Below are 18259 nucleotides of genomic sequence, written 5' to 3' on the forward strand. Positions count from 1 at the left end.
AAACCAATTTCAATCCAAATGTTCATGAGGCTATACGTATTCACTTTTTTACTATGAACGCTTTCCAAAAAATTAGGCGAAATTTACTAAAAGTACAAACAAATAATCTAAAAATCAAAATATAACATTTCACTAAATAGATTGTTTGGGCGCAATCTTACTCATAATATAACTCGTATGATGAAGCTAATATTTAATATATGCGCTAGATATATATAACTGCAAAAAAAAAATTAATAATTTTGATTATCGATCAATATTTTGTTATTTTGAATAGTATCATCTGATCTATTAATCTATTATCGACTTACACTCGTTCTTTTAGTTTTTTGAAAGGGAGATATCACAGATAGTCACTCAACTTTAACTATGTTATCCACTTTAGCCATTTCGTTTTTTTTTTTCATTAAAAAAATATTATTTGCCACAATATTAATTATATTTTCATCCAACCAATTGTGAAAAATTGATAAATCTATATTAGAATGATTAGGAGAAGTGATTAAAATGAGATAAAATGCTCCTTAGGGATTGACAGAGTAATTAAATTGATATATTTGAAAATTGAGTGATCAACTGTATAGAATGAATCATAATTGAATGACCTCTGTTGTATAATTATTCATTCTTGAAATAAAAATGTTTCTCTTGATAAGAACAAAAAAAGAAGATGTTACTCTGTCCTTTTCACATGGGTACATTGAATAAACATGAAAGTTTCTCCTCATCTTGTCATTTCACAAGTACCATCAAAAGCTAGGGAAAAGAAAAAGGAAAAAGCAGAACACCCTCTTCTGAATTTAGCTTAAAGAGGTAAATGTGCCATCAGTTGGTTCAACAACATTCATTAATATGGTCATTTCTATGCTCCCCAAAGTCCCCCCACTAAATAAGTCATAAAGGTTAATAAAGCAAGTAGTCTATAGGATCCTAGATCTATGATATGAATGGCTAGGGGCCTAGATAGATATGTAGTTGTCAGCCAAATAAAGGGGTAGGGGAGTAGGGGGCAATATGAAAGGTCTAGTCACACAGTCACGTTTATAGAATTGAGTCCTATGTCTATATTTGAGATGTGACATTATTTACACATCCCCGCCTTTCACTCAACTAATCACTCTCTCAACCCACCATAATACCCAAACCTTTTTCATTTTTATCCCAAGAGAAAATACAGCATTTACTTGTTAATTTCTCTCATTTAGTAGGAGGCCGGATGCCATTGCAATCTGCAATTTTGCTTAGGGTAATCCTGGCATTCTTTTATGTTAAATATGTGGCAGATCATAGATTTTCATTCATGTATAATTGAATATTCAATATCTGTCATACCATATGTGTCGTGAGACCAATACATATCACATCTTATACATCACAATCAATTATAAATATCTAGACGTTTTTCTCAAATCTCATATATTACATGCTTAATGCTAATTTAGTATTAATTTGTAGAGAAAAAAAAAAAGAACTAATTCAAGCTTGGATTCATTGATTACCAAAGTGTGGTAGAGTATTTCGAGCTACCCATACAATGCAGAACAACAACATTATAATGCAGTTACTTACACAAATCTTAATTTATTTTGTATGATATCGTATAGTAAATTTAGCCAAATTCAAATCTTTTTATTGTATCATTTTCAACTATGTATTTTTTATGAAACGATCTATTTTCTTATACAAGTATACACACAATGATTGAAAATAAGTGAAATAAGATGAGTGCAATTAACACAATATATTCAGACAAAAGGAAAACCATTATTGCAGCAAAAATTATGTAATAAACTAATAATGAAGTGAAAAACAGTGGTGTAGGCATAGTGTGACAGTAGAAGCCTAGAATAAGCAAAACCTACACGCGCCAAAATAAACTAAAAGAAGAAAGAAGAAAGATTAGGAATAGTAATAGTAATAGGGAGGCCCCCTCTTGTTCTTTCCTCCATCGCCAAGCTTAAACACTTTTTATTAATATATATCTATCTCTGCTCATTTCCTGTGCATGAAAATCTCCCAGCCGGCCTCTGATTCTCTCTCACGCCACGCCGGCCCCCCCTCCTTTCTTCTTCTTCAACCGCCATATATGACTCCTCATTTTCTTCACGGCCACAATTACTAGTACTAGTACTACTACTAATTCTCCCAAAATCCCCACTCCCAATTCACTCACTCACTCACTCACGTAAAACAAACGCAATGCTAGATCTCAACCTCAACTTCTACACTCCCGAAATGGAGACCTCCGCCGCGAGCAGCTTCAACGACTCCTCCAACGACTCCTCCTCCTCCGCCACCCTCAACTTCCTCGACCTCCAAAACGACGTCGCCGCCCCCCCTTACGACGACGCCGATCATCATGACTACTTCGACGGCCGCACCATCCAGCTCTTCCCTCCTCAACCCCAGCCGCCCCTACGGTCCTCGACGACCAAGCAGTGGCTGGGGCTCTCCTCCGGCGGAGCACCGCAGCGTTACTCTGCTCCTCCTCCTCCTCCGCCGCTCGCGGAGCAGAGGATCGTGCCTCTCCCGGAGAAGGTCAAGAAGAGCCGCCGGGGACCGAGGTCCCGGAGCTCGCAGTATCGCGGCGTCACGTTTTATCGGAGGACCGGGAGATGGGAATCGCATATTTGGTGTGCCTCTCAATACTTTATTTGGCAAGGAACCTTGATTTGTGCTCTCAGATTTTTTACCCTTTTTGCTTTTTTTACTGTGTAGGGATAATGGGAAGCAGGTGTACTTGGGTAAAGCAGAATTTAGCCCCTTAATCTTCACTTTATGTTCTTTTGCTTAATTTTTTGATTTGTTTAATTAATTGTTGATTAAATTTCTCCAGGTGGATTTGACACTGCGCATTCTGCAGCTAGGTGAGAACTCAGATTCTGATTTTCCAAGTGTCAATGTTATTTCTAGCTAGTGTTTAATAACTTTTTACTGTTTGATTGGGAATGTAAATTTTGGGTATTTGGTGGTTTGATCTCAGGGCTTATGATCGAGCTGCGATAAAGTTCCGTGGAACTGAGGCTGATATTAATTTCAACGTTAGTGATTATGATGAGGATATTAAGCAGGTTAGTGATTTTGTGTGTGCGCTATGGAGCTTTTTACTGGGATTGTTATGATTATATTGTTTTCTGGGTTTAGTTTTGATGGTAAATTTGTAATGCAGATGAGTAAATTTACAAAGGAAGAGTTTGTGCATATCCTGCGTCGCCAGAGCACCGGATTCGCCAGAGGAAGCTCGAAATACAGGGGAGTCACGCTGCACAAATGTGGCCGCTGGGAAGCTCGTATGGGCCAGTTGCTGGGCAAGAAGTGAGCCAACCCTTTTCGTGTTTTCTTTTGCTTTTTTCAGTTTATGCATTAAGATTGTGTCTAAATTTTGAGTGTGGCCTTTGAGTAATCATTTGTGGTATAAATAAATGTGATAAGAGAACAAGGGAATAAAGAAATTGTATTCAGTTGCGACCTAATTAATGAACATTTGGGACTTGGTTTTGTGAAGTTTTTGGATGGATTCAGAAATTGGTTTTCATTGAGTATGGCTTGCCTGCAGGTATATATACCTTGGCCTATTTGATAGCGAGATTGAAGCTGCAAGGTCTTTACGTTAATAAATAGGCACTATTTTATTTGATGCTTAAACTTTGAGATCTTAATGAACCATGGGATGCCATTTATAAGTCTGTGTAGTGTTGTCCTTTTAAAATCAGAGCATATGACCAGGCTGCCATCAAATGCCATGGAAGGGAAGCGGTCACCAACTTTAATCCAAGCTTATATGATGGGGAGATAATGGCTGAGGCCAACAATGCAGGTACTATTGTTATCAGAGAATCAATTATGATCTTTGTATGAAGTCTATCAGATCAATTGAGCAGAACATAAACTTTGTCTTTTGTTGATATTGCTATGTCATGTCTTCATAACCCTTTTGGTACAGGCATCGATGATAGTCTTGATCTAAACTTGGGAATTGCTCCCCCCTTGGCTTCTGACTGTCCGAATGAGAACATCAACTTGAGCAGCTTTCCTTTTCAGCTAGGCTGCAATGACAATCCTGTTAACATGACAGCAAGGGTAATGATCAGATCAATTAAAAACTCCACCCAGCTCTGATAGGAGCATATTTATGCTACGTTATTATTATTTATTCCTATGCTTTTCTTTGTTAGTTTATATTATTTTGGATAATTTATTTGTTTTTGTGTTTATTAGGTTTTCCGAAGCAAATAAGGAAAAGAAGGTGTAAAGAAGGAAATTGCGTGGAATTTTGATTCACTAAGGATTCTTGATGGAAGAAGACTTTCCCTTGAAGCAAAGAGTTGGAGATTTACAAGGAAACAAAGTGGAAGAGTCTCAAGGGAAATAAAGGCCCTTAGAAGTCAGAATTTGGGGGATACACACGCACACAAGGAGAAGGAACGATTGGAGCAACAGAAGGAGAAGAAGTAAATTCGGAGCCCAGAAACGATCGATCGTTTCACGAGGAAGATCGATCGTTTCCCCTGTTTTTTCCAGTTTTCGATTTCCTTCCTTCTTTCCAAAACTCATGTATTTCTTTTGTGTGTTTTCCAAGATGATGAGTAGCTAATTTTCCTATAGTTAGGGGCTGCTTTCAGCCCTAGACATGGTGTAACTATGATGTTGGCGTTTATTTAATAAGTTCTATGGATTTTGAATATTCATTGGTTTATCGTTTGTTCATTGATCAATTTTGTATGTTTATTGATGGTGCGCAACATTAGTATGCATGCTAGGTTGTAAAGCTATGAGTGTCTTGTATGATCATCATGTCTACTTGCATTCTAGAGTAGCGAATGAATGACTTGAGCCCCATTCATATAAACCAACGTCTAGGTATACTAGGACAACACCAGTACCGAAATTGCCTAGCCTTATTCATAATCTTTTAGACCTTAATGACTACTAGGTGAGAGCTGTGCGAGAACATCACTCTAGGTTCCATCCTAGAAGCTAAGTTAAGTTGGAAACATCATTCTCTTAACATGCCAAGTAAGAAAGATTGATAGGTTAAGTACAACACATCATTGGCTTAGCTTGAGTAAGGATATTCGAATGAATTGAGCTTGTTAGTAAACACATCATAGGTGTAATCATGGTCTAGTGGTGAGAAGTAGTTCCTAGCTAGTTTTCTCATATTTTATCAAAACCAAAAACCCTAAGTCGTTTTCTATTTTCGTTAGTTTTCTGTCTGTCGTTTTCTTTATTTTATTTAGTATATCAGTTCAACTCCGATTTACCCCAATTTTTGTATGCGTCTTCGTCTGTGTGTCTAGTTAGTGTGTATTTAATTTCATAACTTTTAGTTGAGTCTAGTTATAGTTTTTATTTTCGTTTCTATTCAGTATCTGTTTCGAGTTTTCGAGTCAGTTTTGCAATTGTTGAGTCACAATCCTCTGCGGGAGACACCCTCTTTCCTATACTACCATCGATAACTACTGAGATTGCAGGGATTTATTTATACACCTATTTTGGGTGTGTCAAATTTGGCGCCGTGTCGCCGGGGATTGTTTTCCTTTAATAATTGCAAATCTTATTTGTTTTTACTAATCTTTCTTTTGTTTCGTGTTTTTAGGTACTTAATCGCTGTGTATGCAAACTCGGGGCTTTGGGAGCAATAACCTTGTTCCTTTGGATCGTGAGATTGAACGCACAGCTAGGTCACATCGGAAACGTGCGTCTCAACGTGTGGGAGAGCAGGACAAGACGGATTCTTTCGTCTTTCCACCAATTCCACCACATTCACTAGTTCCACCATCACCTATTGAGCTACAACAAGCTGTGATCACACCTCTTCCTGTGGGTGTTGTTCATTCAGACTCTGAGGAATCTTTCAAATCGAGTGAAGTTGAAGAGGAAGAACAGTTGGTTAACATGGCAGGAAATCGTACTTTGAAGCAATTGACCGCACCTACTGCTGTGCAACAACCCTTGTGCATCGCTTATCCTGCTGGGGCACAAGGCTTTGAGCTTAAGTCGGGCATTCTTCATCATCTGCCTAAGTTTCATGGGTTCTCAACCGAGGATCCTAATCTTCATCTCAAGGAATTCCATATGATTATTACAGGGATGAAGCCTGAAGCAGTTCTTGAAGAGCATGCTAAGTTGCGTGCCTTTCCATTCTCTTTGGAAGGGAAGGCAAGGGAGTGGCTGTACAATCAATCTCCAGGGTCTATGAATTCATGGGATCAAGTGCAACAAGCTTTTCTTGAAGAGTATTTCCCAGCTACTAAAGCAGCAAGCATAAGGAAAGACATATGTGCTATACGACAGATGCATGGAGAGTCCTTTGGAGAGTACTATGATAGGTTCAATCGCCTGATTTCTTCATGCCCAAACCATCAAATCAGTGATCATCTTCTCATAATCTATTTCTATGAGGGATTGTGTGGCACAGACCGCATAATGCTTGATGCAGCAAGTGGAGGAGCTTTTGTGGACAAGATGCCTGCCAATGCACATGCTTTGTGCAAGAATATAGCCTCCAACACTCGTCAATATGGAGGGAGAGATGTGATGCCGCGGCAAAATGTCAATGAGGTCAGTTCTACTTCTAATTTAGAAGCACAAATAGCTAACCTCACTAATCTTGTGAAACAGGTAGTGCTACCCAAGCAAGTATGCGGAGTATGCTCAATGATAGGACATGCAGCTGATATGTGCCCATCATTGAATGATCAAGGTGGCTGGGAGCAAGCTAATGCGATTGGAGGGTTTCAAGGGCAGCAACGAGCTAAATATGATCCTTTCTCAAATACCTACAATCCGGGATGGAGGGATCATCCAAATTTCCGTTGGAACAATAATGACAATGTCATGCAGCCTCCAAGCAACAACTTCAATCGAGCTCCACCTGGGTTTCAACAAGCAAGGCAACAAGCATCATATCAAGCACCCCCTCAACAACAAAGCCAAGGTATGTCTGTGGAAGATATGATTAAAAATCTGACTATTACTGCTACCAACTTGGTGCAGACGACAGCTGCATATCAACAAAAGACGGATAGAGCTATTGAGAATCTTGAGCGTCAAGTGACACAAATTGCAAACATGGCGGGCCAACAACCTCAACCCGGCAAACTTCCGAGCCAAACGGTTGTGAACCCCAAAGGGGGGTTTGAGAATGCAAGTGCTATCACTCTGCGAAGTGGAAAAGAAGTCCTAGAGGCTCCAAGGGTGGACAACAGGGTTAGGAAGGCTGTTGATGCAGAGGAATCAGAAACGATCGATCGCCCAGAGGAAACGATCGATCGTCTGGTCAGGCATCCGAAATCTTCCGGAAATTCCAAGGTAACCCCTGAAGTTCCAGTTTCTACTAATTCTTCTTCTGTGCCTTTTCCTCGTAGGTTTGCTAAGTCAAAAAAGGAGCAGCTCGAGAAAAACATCTTGGACACATTCCGGAAGGTCCAAGTGAACATACCCTTGCTAGACGCGATCAAACAGGTTCCAAAATATGCTAAGTTCTTGAAAGAACTTTGCACCAACAAAAGGAAGCTACAAGGGAATGAAACCGTCGCAGTCAGTGAGAATGTCTCAGCGGTACTTCAAAGAAAGCTTCCACCAAAGTGCAAGGATCCAGGGAGTTTCACCATTTCTTGTAAAATAGGTAACACCAGGTTTGAACGGGCCATGTTAGATCTAGGTGCATCAATCAATGTAATGCCATACTCTGTTTATGCATCCTTAGACTTAGGTGAGCTTAAAGATACAGGTGTTATTATTCAATTGGCTGACCGTTCTAATGCTTATCCGAGAGGAGTTGTGGAAGATGTTTTGGTGCAGGTTAATGATCTTATTTTTCCGGCTGATTTCTATGTGCTTCAAATGGAGGATGCTACAACATCTTTTTCATCTACTCCTCTACTTCTTGGCCGACCTTTCATGAGAACTGCTCGCACCAAAATAGATGTTTATGAAGGAACCCTCACCATGGAATTTGATGGGGAAGTTATGAGCTTCAATGTCTTTGAAGCAATGAGGTATCCATGTGATGTGCATTCATGTTTCTCCATTGACATTCTCGACTCGTTAGCGCAGCAATTCTTTGATGTAATGAAGGAGGATGCATTGGAAGTTGCTATTGCCCATGGATTTGAACATGCATTACCTAAGAACCCAAAAAGGGCCGTGCACTTTGATAATACCATAGAAGAGGCAGCAGCCTCTCTTGAATCATTGCCATATCTATCAGGTAAGCATAATGTCTCTTATATTTCTCTTCCAATTTCTAATGCAACTGTACTTCCTTCTGTGGTTCAGGCACCTACATTGGAACTCAAACAACTGCCCGAACACTTGAAGTATGTGTATCTTGGAGAAAATGAGACATTACCGGTCATTATAGCTGCAAATCTTACGGCAGTGGAGGAGGACAAACTGATCCGTGTGCTTAGGGAGCATCAAACAGCCATTGGTTGGAGCATAGCAGATATAAAAGGTATAAATCCCGCCACATGCATGCATAGGATCTTATTGGAGAAGGATGCAAAGCCCACTCGAGAAGCACAACGCAGACTAAATCCTCCCATGATGGAAGTAGTGAAAAAGGAGGTCCTTAAGCTCCTAGATGTGGGTATTATATACCCTATTTCAGATAGCAAGTGGGTAAGCCCTGTGCAAGTAGTTCCAAAGCGGTCAGGGGTGACAGTTGTGAAGAACGAAGCCAATGAGTTGATTCCTACACGTGTGCAAACTGGGTGGAGGGTATGTATTGACTACCGCAAGCTTAATGCCACCACACGCAAGGATCATTTTCCCCTTCCCTTCATTGACCAAATGCTTGAAAGGTTAGCCGGTCATTCTCATTATTGTTTTCTTGATGGTTATTCTGGTTATAATCAGATTGCTATAGCACCTGAGGATCAAGAAAAGACGACCTTTACTTGTCCATTTGGGACCTTTGCATATCGTCGTATGCCTTTTGGGCTTTGTAATGCCCCTGCTACATTCCAAAGATGCATGGTAAGTATCTTCTCTGACATGATTGAAAAGATAATTGAAGTTTTCATGGATGACTTCTCAGTTTATGGGGATTCTTTTGATGCATGTTTAGATAATCTTTCCCTAGTTTTAAAACGTTGTCAGGAAACTAATCTGGTCTTAAATTGGGAGAAGTGTCATTTTATGGTACAACAAGGGTTAGTCTTGGGCCATATAATTTCTGCAAAGGGAATAGAAGTTGATAAATCTAAGGTTGAACTTGTTAGCTCTTTACCCCTCCCTACTTCTGTTAGGGAGGTCCGCTCTTTTCTTGGACACGCAGGTTTTTATCGCAGGTTTATTCTCGACTTCTCTAAGATTTCTAGACCATTGTGTCGCTTGCTTCAAAAGGATGTAGCCTTTGAGTTTGATGAAGAGTGCGTGGCTGCATTCAACAAGTTGAAGGAGTTACTTTCCACCGCACCCATCATTCAACCACCGGATTGGAGTCTTCCATTTGAACTCATGTGTGACGCCTCAGATTATGCTGTGGGAGCTGTACTAGGGCAGCGTGTGGGGAAAATCCCCCATGTCATCTATTATGCATCTCGGACACTCAATGATGCCCAATTGAATTACTCCACAACGGAGAAAGAGTTTCTTGCTGTAGTTTTTGCTCTTGAAAAGTTTCGCTCTTATTTAATTGGTACTAAGGTTACTATATTTTCTGATCATGCAGCTCTCAAATACCTACTTACCAAGAAGGAAGCAAAACCGCGCTTGATTAGATGGATGCTCCTACTCCAAGAATTCGATTTGGACATCAAGGACAAGAAGGGGAGTGAGAATGTAGTTGCAGACCACTTGAGCAGGCTTATTCATAGCTCCAAGGAGGAAGAGGATGCATTACCATTGAGAGATAGCTTTCCAGATGAGCAACTTTTCGTTGTGCAGAAGCAGGCAGATGCAGGAAACAGAGGAAACGATCGATCGTTTCTCTCAAACGATCGATCGTCGATTGTGCAACAACAGAAAACAGAGGAAACGATCGATCGGTTCTCTCAAACGATCGATCGTCTGCAGCCTACCCAGGAAAACATTGATCCTTGGTACGCTGACATCGTGAACTACAAAGCTTCCAATCTGATTCCAGATGACTTGACTCGAGCACAGAAGGATAAACTCACCAGAACCGCCAAGCAATACGTGTGGGATGACCCCTACTTATGGAAGTATTGTGCTGATCAATTGGTAAGAAGGTGCCCTCATGATTCTGAGTTTCATTCTATTCTCACCTTTTGTCATTCCTATGCCTGTGGTGGACATTTTGGAGCAAAGAGAACAGCTCTTAAGGTCCTTGAGAGTGGATTCTATTGGCCTACCTTGTTCAAGGATTCTTATCTCTTTTGCAAGTCATGCGATCGTTGTCAACGAACAGGTAATTTGGGCTCTCGACATCAAATGCCACAAACTCCTATTCTAAGTGTTGAACTCTTTGACATTTGGGGCATTGATTTCATGGGACCATTCCCTTCTTCGTATGGTAAATTATATATTCTTCTTGCTGTTGATTATGTGTCTAAGTGGGTGGAGGCTAAAGCCACCCAGACTAATGATTCTAAAGTGGTTTCAGATTTTCTTAAGACTAATATCTTTTCAAGATTTGGAACACCAAGGACAATAATCAGTGATGGAGGATCCCATTTTTGCAATAGGACGTTTGAAGCTCTACTCCGGAAATACAACATTACTCATAAGGTGGCAACACCTTATCATCCTCAAACAAGTGGCCAAGCGGAGGTGTCTAATCGTGAAATTAAGCAAATTTTGGAGAAGACCGTTGGCCCTAGTAGGAAGGATTGGAGCTTGAGACTTGATGATGCGTTATGGGCATATAGAACTGCTTACAAGACACCAATTGGAATGTCTCCTTTTCGGTTGGTGTATGGTAAGCCTTGTCATCTACCGGTCGAGCTTGAACATCGTGCATGGTGGGCTGTCAGGCAATTTAATATGAACGTCGATGCAGCTGGTGTGCACAGAAAACTTCAATTGAACGAGTTAGAGGAAATCCGCAATGATGCGTATGAAAGTTCTCGTGTTTACAAGGAGAAAACTAAGGCGTTCCATGATCGCATGATTTCCAGAAAGGATTTTTCTATTGGACAGAAAGTCCTTCTCTTTAATTCTCGCCTTAAACTTTTTCCTGGTAAGTTACGTTCTAGGTGGTTTGGACCCTTTCGTGTTACTAACGTATATTCTCATGGTGCAGTGGAAATCCAGAACTTCAAGACACATGAGAAATTCAAGGTGAATGGGCATCGACTCAAGCCATACTATGAGACGTTCGTGGAGCATGATGTGGAGGACGTACCCCTCCATGACCCGACTCCTTCTGAGTAATCACCATTGGTACAGTCAGGCTGAGGACATTAAACCAAGCGCTATTTGGGAGGCAACCCAATGATGGAGGACTTGGGCGCAGCTCTGAGCTTTGCTACATCCAGATTTGCTCTCTTAAATCCATCCTCTTTGTCTTCTTGTTTTATATTTGCTTTGTGTTTTGTGTGTTTTGTGGATGTTTCTTTATTTCCATGCTTTATTCTCTTCATTGCATGCTTCGTATTTACCCAACATTGAGGACAATGTTAAGAATAAGTGTGGGGGAAGGAAAACATTGTGTTTCTAGTGTGTTTGTTGTTTTAGAGTCACCTTAGAGTCATTGGGTGTTGAAAATATGTTTAAAATGTCAAATTTCTGATTTTTTCCGAAATACCAGACAAACGATCGATCGCCCCAGGCAAAACGATCGATCGTTTTTAAGCAGAAAAAGGGTCAGAAGCAAAATTTGAAACGATCGATCGTTTCAGTTTTAACGATCGATCGTCGACACCAAAAAAAAAAAAAAAAAAAAAAAAAAAAAAAAAAAAAAAAAAAAAATTTCTAGTTTTTAGGGTTAATTTTCTTGTGAGTCTTAGGATGCCTTTCAACTGTCTAGGACGAGCTTATATCTTCTGAAATTTTGGCTAATAGAGGATCACAAGATTGAGATTATGTCAAAAGAATTCGTTGGTTAACTGAGATGTATAGAAAGCATATGTATGTGTAGTAGATGTGGTTCATTGTTAACATGGTACAGAAATTGAGCATGCTAGGACAAGTTGTGATTCATACATAACCTTTGTGAGCTTCTGAGCCTTATATGTGCTTTTCTTTCTGAGCGTTTACATGACAAATATCTTGTTTTCTTGGTGATGAACTTGCATGACTTCATTATTTATTCATCTTGATTGACTACTTGCCATAGCTCTTTGATGGACTATAGAGATTACTAGAACTCACTTCTATGCCTGTCGAAACTTTTGTCACTACGCTTGAACCTTGGAAGGGATAAAGGCACTAGGAATCACCACCATAGCCAAATTAACCTGTGTCCCCTTTATGCACACAAGATGTGCAAACCCCTAGTCAACCCCTATGAGCCTACATTTAGCCTTTTCTTTCACCAACCACAAAATTCCTTACCTTTTAACCTAGTATAGTTATATCCTTACCCTATCTTAAGGAATTGGTGGAGCAATTACATTTGAGATTTACTATGTTCAAGGTATTATTTGCAAGCAAGTGTGGGGGAAAGTTCTATTGTAAATATCGGTCCAAGGAAGAAGAAAACAATGTTGGCTATCGAAAAAAAAAAAAGAAAAAAATAAATAAATAGCCGAAGAAAAAAAAAAAAACAAATCAGTAAAGAAACATCTTCCTTGGATTTGATACATGGTTTTGTTGTATTATGGGAGTGAGTAGAATGAAGCAAAGGCCCAGAAAGATGACATTTGGCCTCGAAAAGAAAAATTACGGACTTGCTTCATGTGTTTCGAGTTTGATTGCCTTGAGGAAATTCATTGTAGTTCTTATATCTCTACATCAATATCTGGTGCTCCACCAAATTTCCTTAGGACTTTTGTGATATCCTAATCTTTTCTTTCTTAAACCCTATACCCTTGGCCCCATTACAACCTTTAAGTAAGACCTCTTTGATCCTTGGGGACGGCGCTTGATCTGTGGAGATTTGTGTGTGGGAGTGAGCATATGGTTTGGGTCCATCCGTGCAAGTAGTTGATGTCCTTCATGAAGTCATAATTGAAAAAAAAAAAATTCATACAAGCTTTTCATTTCTATTCTTTATGAGCCACTTGTCTGTCTCATACATTTGAGTGAATGAGCTTTTAAGCATTACCCTTGAAATCTGAGAGAAGAAAGAGTGCATACCCTTGTGAGGATGAATCATGATTTGTTCGAAACATGTTGAGCTCCACTACATCACCATTGTTACATCCGTGTCTTACATGTTTATATGTGGACTATATGTTTTGAGTAACTCGTGAATTGCTAATGATTAATTCTTGGTTAAGTGCTAATCTATGTGCCATGAAAGTAGGGGATTGCTGAGACAAAATGTTGGAAGGCTTAGTAGTATGTTATGGCGTCAGTTTTGAGTCTTATTAGTTTGTGGTCTTTAGTCTTTGAGTCTTTGTTTGTTTCGATTTTGCTAAGGGACTAGCAAACAATAAGTGTGGGGGAATTTGATAGGAGCATATTTATGCTACGTTATTATTATTTATTCCTATGCTTTTCTTTGTTAGTTTATATTATTTTGGATAATTTATTTGTTTTTGTGTTTATTAGGTTTTCCGAAGCAAATAAGGAAAAGAAGGTGTAAAGAAGGAAATTGCGTGGAATTTTGATTCACTAAGGATTCTTGATGGAAGAAGACTTTCCCTTGAAGCAAAGAGTTGGAGATTTACAAGGAAACAAAGTGGAAGAGTCTCAAGGGAAATAAAGGCCCTTAGAAGTCAGAATTTGGGGGATACACACGCACACAAGGAGAAGGAACGATTGGAGCAACAGAAGGAGAAGAAGTAAATTCGGAGCCCAGAAACGATCGATCGTTTCACGAGGAAGATCGATCGTTTCCCCTGTTTTTTCCAGTTTTCGATTTCCTTCCTTCTTTCCAAAACTCATGTATTTCTTTTGTGTGTTTTCCAAGATGATGAGTAGCTAATTTTCCTATAGTTAGGGGCTGCTTTCAGCCCTAGACATGGTGTAACTATGATGTTGGCGTTTATTTAATAAGTTCTATGGATTTTGAATATTCATTGGTTTATCGTTTGTTCATTGATCAATTTTGTATGTTTATTGATGGTGCGCAACATTAGTATGCATGCTAGGTTGTAAAGCTATGAGTGTCTTGTATGATCATCATGTCTACTTGCATTCTAGAGTAGCGAATGAATGACTTGAGCCCCATTCATATAAACCAACGTCTAGGTATACTAGGACAACACCAGTACCGAAATTGCCTAGCCTTATTCATAATCTTTTAGACCTTAATGACTACTAGGTGAGAGCTGTGCGAGAACATCACTCTAGGTTCCATCCTAGAAGCTAAGTTAAGTTGGAAACATCATTCTCTTAACATGCCAAGTAAGAAAGATTGATAGGTTAAGTACAACACATCATTGGCTTAGCTTGAGTAAGGATATTCGAATGAATTGAGCTTGTTAGTAAACACATCATAGGTGTAATCATGGTCTAGTGGTGAGAAGTAGTTCCTAGCTAGTTTTCTCATATTTTATCAAAACCAAAAACCCTAAGTCGTTTTCTATTTTCGTTAGTTTTCTGTCTGTCGTTTTCTTTATTTTATTTAGTATATCAGTTCAACTCCGATTTACCCCAATTTTTGTATGCGTCTTCGTCTGTGTGTCTAGTTAGTGTGTATTTAATTTCATAACTTTTAGTTGAGTCTAGTTATAGTTTTTATTTTCGTTTCTATTCAGTATCTGTTTCGAGTTTTCGAGTCAGTTTTGCAATTGTTGAGTCACAATCCTCTGCGGGAGACACCCTCTTTCCTATACTACCATCGATAACTACTGAGATTGCAGGGATTTATTTATACACCTATTTTGGGTGTGTCAAGCTCAATTCAACTTTATTGCGTACATATATTTCACCTCACAACTTGAGTAATTAAGCTACTCACTTCAGAACATTGTTGTTCTCTCTACAGAATGAGAATTCTGTTCCAGGACTTCCAGCAACTATGAGGACTCAACTGCCTCATGGCTCAATGGTGGCATCTACAGAGCCTCCTCTAATGAACAGCATGAACTCCAACTTCTTTCCCATCCATATGGTAATTTATTTTCAGTTCTAACTGTTTTTTTAACTAATTGGTAAAACCTTGCATTTCTACCTTAATTATTTCATGTTGACCTGTGCAATATTTTGATTTGACGTGGATATGCACTTAAATTGAATGCTAAAACGTGTGAGGATCTACTATTTGGTCTTACATCTATTTCTATTGTTAAGAAATACACATTAACTTAGGGTACCCCTTGTAATTGCATTCTTTGGTGCAGAGAGGATTTATAACCTCTTTAACACCAAAACTGTAATTTCCTGTACAATTTTGACGATAACAATGTCTTTGCTACTCTCAGGAAAGAGCAATGGAGAAGAGTATGGATGCTAACTCCTTCCCTAACTGGGCATGGCAAATGCAAGTCCTTAATGATGGAGCAACTCCAGTGCCACTCTTCTCTGCGGCAGCATCATCAGGATTCCCTTCTTCAACAACAGAATCATCAGCTCCGATCCCTCCACTTCATTTTCCCAACACATCATTTCTCCAGCGCCACTTTTCACCATCGTTCACCAACAAAACACCCCATTTCTATTGCAGGAGCTGAAGAAACCAGTACCAGGTAGGATTTAACCACGGTAATACTTTTACAGGATGTCGACTCCCTGGGTAGAGGATTAATGAAATTTATTCTCTCATGATGTAAAGCTTATGAAAACTTTGAGGCAACTTAAGCTAATGGTATGGGAGAACTTCATGTAGTTTTTGCCTTGTTTGAGGTGCTGAAGCGCTGAGCTTCCATGGTAGTTTGGAGCCCTATTTCTGATTCCCGGATTGGCTATAATGCTCAGTGGTTTGCTTAACCTTATTCATAATGAAGTAAAGATTTTAATGGGTCCTAGAGAGATTATACCAAAAGGAAAAGTAGGCCAAAAGTTGCTGTTCAAACATATGGTAACAGGCTACGTAACTGTGAATATCATCTTTTAGGACAATTTAAGAGCACTTCTTTTAATATCCCTTCTTTCTTTCTTTCTTTTTAAATTAAATATAGGAGCAGGCGATATTTGTTCCTATTAATATCTCCATTCGAAAGAGACGATCGAACCCTAATCCAATTATTCATCCTTCCTCACTACCTACGATGCACGCAAACTGTGTTTTTGCGTATGATCTCCGGCACTGCATAACAATTATGGGTTTTTTGTTGCTATAGGTTAGGGTGGGCATGTGGACACGTTGGGGTTGTAGTACACCAGTAACATCACTAACACGTATAATTTAATTTTGAGGGTAAAGTAAAAGGTAAAGTAAGAATCCGGAATCCTCGGCTTTGGGTACTTGGTACAAATCTGCAAAAGGAGATGATGAGAGAGATGGATGGTTAGGGGTCATCGTCGTCCGTTCTATGCATTTTTGTAATTTAGCGTTGTGGTTTTTTATGAGCAGCGTGAAAAGTCTGTTGTACTCTACACTGTTTCTGTTTCTCTGTAACATCATTCATTATTCCACCGCTCAGCACTTCCTACCAACCTTTTCGACCCTTACCTTTTTACTATTATCTTTGAGAAAACTTCAGCAACGTTCTTGAATTATGCTTTGAAGGTCAATTTGATACCTGAACTCTTAAAAGTATCAATGTGATACCCAAAGTCATATTTTGACATCAACGTGATACTTCCGTCAAAAATCTCTAACGGCTCCGTTTGTTTGCTCACGTGGAAAACACATGGCCCCCAAAAAAAGTGCAATGACCAATTTATCTTTTTTTTTTTTATTAATTCATTTTTTTCTTTTCATTTCTTTTTCTTCTTCTTCTGGGATCGATCGCTCGCTCTCTCTCTTCCTTTTCCAATCTACTCCTCTCTCCTTTCTATCACAAAAAAGCATATCGGAACAAAAGCACCTGCGGTGCATGAAAGTAGATTCCGATGGCGAAGCGAACCAACCACCTCTGTACCAATCCCAATTCCGATCCGAACCAACCACCCCAAGATGACGATTCCCTCATAACCCAAGTCCTCCGACCCAATGAGAAAGACTGGAACTTTGACCAACTCCACACCCTCCTCTTCCCCAACTCAACCTCTCCTTCTTTTCGCTCCCTTTTCCTCATCACTCGCCGCCTCGACGCTCCCTCCAAAGCCCTCAAATTCTTCGATTACGTCACCGAAAACGTGGCCGAAACCCCTCCAGGATCCAAGGCTCTGCTCTCCTCCGCATTCCAGGCCCTTCTGGAGCTCACATTGCGGGAGCCCACCTCGGAAAAGAAGCTCTTTGAGCTTTACAAGATAGCCAAGGACCGGAATGTCCCGCTGAATCTCAAGGCCGCAGGTCTGCTTGTTCGGTCCATGGGCGCGGCTGGGATGGAGGACGAGGCTCTCACAGTGTTTAACGAGCTTCATTTGGGGTTGAAAACTTCTCATATTCGCAATGTGGTGATTGAGTTGTTGCTGAAGATTGGGCGAGTAGATGGTGCACTGAAGGTGCTCGACGAAATGCTTCACCCAGAAGCGAAGTTTCCGGTTGATGACTTTACCGGTGATGTTGTGATCGGCTCATTATTGAGGAGAGAGCAGATAGGGAGGAGTGTCAGTGAGGAAGAAATTGTGGAGTTGGTGTCGAAATTTGGTAAGCATGGTGTGTTTCCTAATAACACAATACTTACAAAATTGGTCACTGTTTTGTGTAGGAATAGGAAGGTTGGTATTGCTTAGGATGTTTTACATGATGTCATGAAGATGGGTGGTGCTGTAGAAGCTGCTTCGTGCAATGCGCTTTTGACAGCTTTGGGAAGAGCTAATGATTTTAAGAGGATGAGTGAGCTTATGGCGAAGATGGAAGAGATGGGCATTAAGCCCGATGTTATAACTTTTGGTATTCTTATTAATCGGTTAGGCAAGTCTAGGAGAATAGATGCTGCCTTGGAGGTGTTTGAAAAGATGAGTGGAGGGGTAAAGGGGGTTTCAGTTGAACCAGATGTGATCGTCTATAACACTCTGATTGATGGACTTTGCAAAGTGGGAAGGCAGGAAGAAGGATTGCGTTTATGGATTCCGATCTGCCTTTTTGTGATAGAAAGGAGAGATGAGTAGATTGGGAAAGGAAGAGAGAGAGAGAGAGAGAGAGAGCAATCGATCCCAGAAGAAGAAGCAGAAAAAGAAATGAAAA

General features: G+C 39.9%; 2 protein-coding genes across 4 annotated transcripts; both read left to right on the forward strand.

The window, feature by feature from the left end:
- Window positions 1-1918: 1918 nt before the first annotated feature.
- LOC112191477 (APETALA2-like protein 1) lies at window positions 1919-15928 on the forward strand. 3 transcript variants are annotated; one of them, XM_024330824.2, is made up of 10 exons: window positions 1919-2633; window positions 2719-2744; window positions 2837-2867; window positions 2984-3071; window positions 3170-3315; window positions 3557-3601; window positions 3714-3817; window positions 3944-4080; window positions 15011-15136; window positions 15447-15928. In XM_024330824.2, exons 1-10 carry the CDS (start codon window positions 2200-2202, stop codon window positions 15693-15695), a joined length of 1386 nt encoding a protein of 461 aa, XP_024186592.1. In that variant the 5' UTR covers window positions 1919-2199; the 3' UTR covers window positions 15696-15928. The 3 variants fall into 3 exon arrangements, with proteins under 3 accessions (XP_024186592.1, XP_024186593.1, XP_024186594.1); XM_024330825.2 differs by lacking the exon at window positions 3557-3601 and having other exon boundaries at window positions 1920-2633; window positions 15447-15927; XM_024330826.2 differs by lacking the exons at window positions 15011-15136; window positions 15447-15928 and adding an exon at window positions 4219-4668 and having other exon boundaries at window positions 1923-2633.
- Window positions 15929-17019: 1091 nt separating this feature from the next.
- On the forward strand, window positions 17020-17805 carry LOC112194170 (pentatricopeptide repeat-containing protein At3g61520, mitochondrial). The gene has a single exon (XM_024334421.1). The coding sequence runs from the start codon at window positions 17020-17022 to the stop codon at window positions 17803-17805; it is 786 nt and encodes a 261-aa protein (XP_024190189.1).
- Window positions 17806-18259: the final 454 nt, after the last annotated feature.

This window comes from Rosa chinensis, chromosome 3 (genome assembly GCF_002994745.2).
Source record: "Rosa chinensis cultivar Old Blush chromosome 3, RchiOBHm-V2, whole genome shotgun sequence".
Taxonomy (NCBI): Eukaryota; Viridiplantae; Streptophyta; class Magnoliopsida; order Rosales; family Rosaceae; genus Rosa; species Rosa chinensis.